Consider the following 1,424-nt stretch of genomic DNA (forward strand, 5'->3'; position numbering starts at 1 on the left):
GAAAAGTATGGTGGCCTGATAACATTCGGCCATCCCTTTTTGGACGAATGTTAAACTTTGCACCGATCGAAATTCGCGTGGATGCAGGGGGACATTTTAAAGAGCTTTTGAAAGAAACATGCCGGGATTACTCGGCCAAAATACACACCAGATCACGGACACCCCGGGTCTTTCTGGGCCTGTCTACCTGTATAGGTATTGGACGACCTGCATTGATTCGGGACCGGACTAGTTGGTCAAGGGTCTTGCTACAACGCGCACGTACGTCACATTCGGTCGAAACGCACAAATACTCCTTGCATCTAAAGACTCCAAGACCATACGCGACTATGTTATAAACTTTACCAATCTCCAAGACGTCGTAATCGGGACGGTAAATGGGCATATTAACAGTATCTACATGCTGAAGCACGCCATGATCTTGTTCCGCCGGATTCGTGTCGGTCACAGCTTCCATCTGCACACCGTCAATGATCGCATTATCACGATAATAACCAGGCGACCATCCCAGTGCGATATTGTTGACCATTCGGAACCCCATAACGGGAAGTTCAAGGACGGTACTATTAACGATTTTGTCAACCCGTCGAAAGAGGCTGTTTGATGGTCCAGGCACAAAGGTCAAACCGGTACAGCCCGGGACTCTGCAATATTTCAAATGCTCAGGGATTTCATACGTATTGTCGGACGATCGTACGATAAAGTAATGGATGATCCGATCATTGAAACTAAGATTCGCCAAAAGACTTGGAACAGATTTCTCCGCAACCCCTTCTTTGACCAATCCCTGAAACCTCTTCGTCAATGAGTTCCACCAATGACAGTATGCGAAGGTCTTCGTATCAGGATTGTAGATAGCGACAAGCGACCGAATTCTGTTAGCAATTGTTACCCAGTGGTTCTCAAAGCTTATCAGGTAAGTCGTGCAGCCGGATATCTTGGCAACCAAGTCATTCATAAGAACTACATAGTCGTCCAATGTGAAGAGATCCCTAGTATAAAGTGTTATTTCGAATCGAGTCATGCCTGTATCCTTAAATCGCAGCAACTTTTCTGTGAACTTTTCACTCTTGTTCGCGACGAAGTTCGATAGCTGCGATCATATACACGAACGAGCATCGGTTGACTCGACTACCCGCACGAATTTGTTGTATATCTTCACCCTGAGATCGACAACAGTATTACCAGTCGTTTGACACAACCACGAGATACAACAGTCATCAACCTTATGTCTATCCGACACAATATCTCTTGGCTCCACTTCGAGGACTTGGATGATATGACTCTCGATCGTGTCTCGAGTGGACACCCGACCCGCAATCGACCGAGATGTCGAGATCATGCATAACAATCAAGTTATCGTGCAGCTCCCGATGAACATTACGATGAGTTTGAAGATTCGTTTCCAAGGCGATTTCTTCGGA

The 1,424-nt window shown here is 46.1% G+C and overlaps 1 protein-coding gene across 1 annotated transcript; it reads right to left on the bottom strand.

Moving 5' to 3' along the window:
* Positions 1 to 127: 127 nt before the first annotated feature.
* Positions 128 to 1,342, bottom strand: VTP01DRAFT_965 (uncharacterized protein; the record flags this gene model as incomplete). The annotated part of the gene is made up of 4 exons (XM_069388898.1): positions 128 to 244; positions 329 to 992; positions 1,069 to 1,163; positions 1,226 to 1,342. 4 exons carry the CDS (start codon positions 1,340 to 1,342, stop codon positions 128 to 130), a joined length of 993 nt encoding a protein of 330 aa, XP_069245385.1.
* Positions 1,343 to 1,424: the final 82 nt, after the last annotated feature.

The sequence above is a fragment of the Rhizomucor pusillus genome (assembly GCF_041956525.1).
Source record: "Rhizomucor pusillus strain CBS 183.67 unplaced genomic scaffold VTP01scaffold_1, whole genome shotgun sequence".
NCBI classification, from domain to species: Eukaryota; Fungi; Mucoromycota; class Mucoromycetes; order Mucorales; family Lichtheimiaceae; genus Rhizomucor; species Rhizomucor pusillus.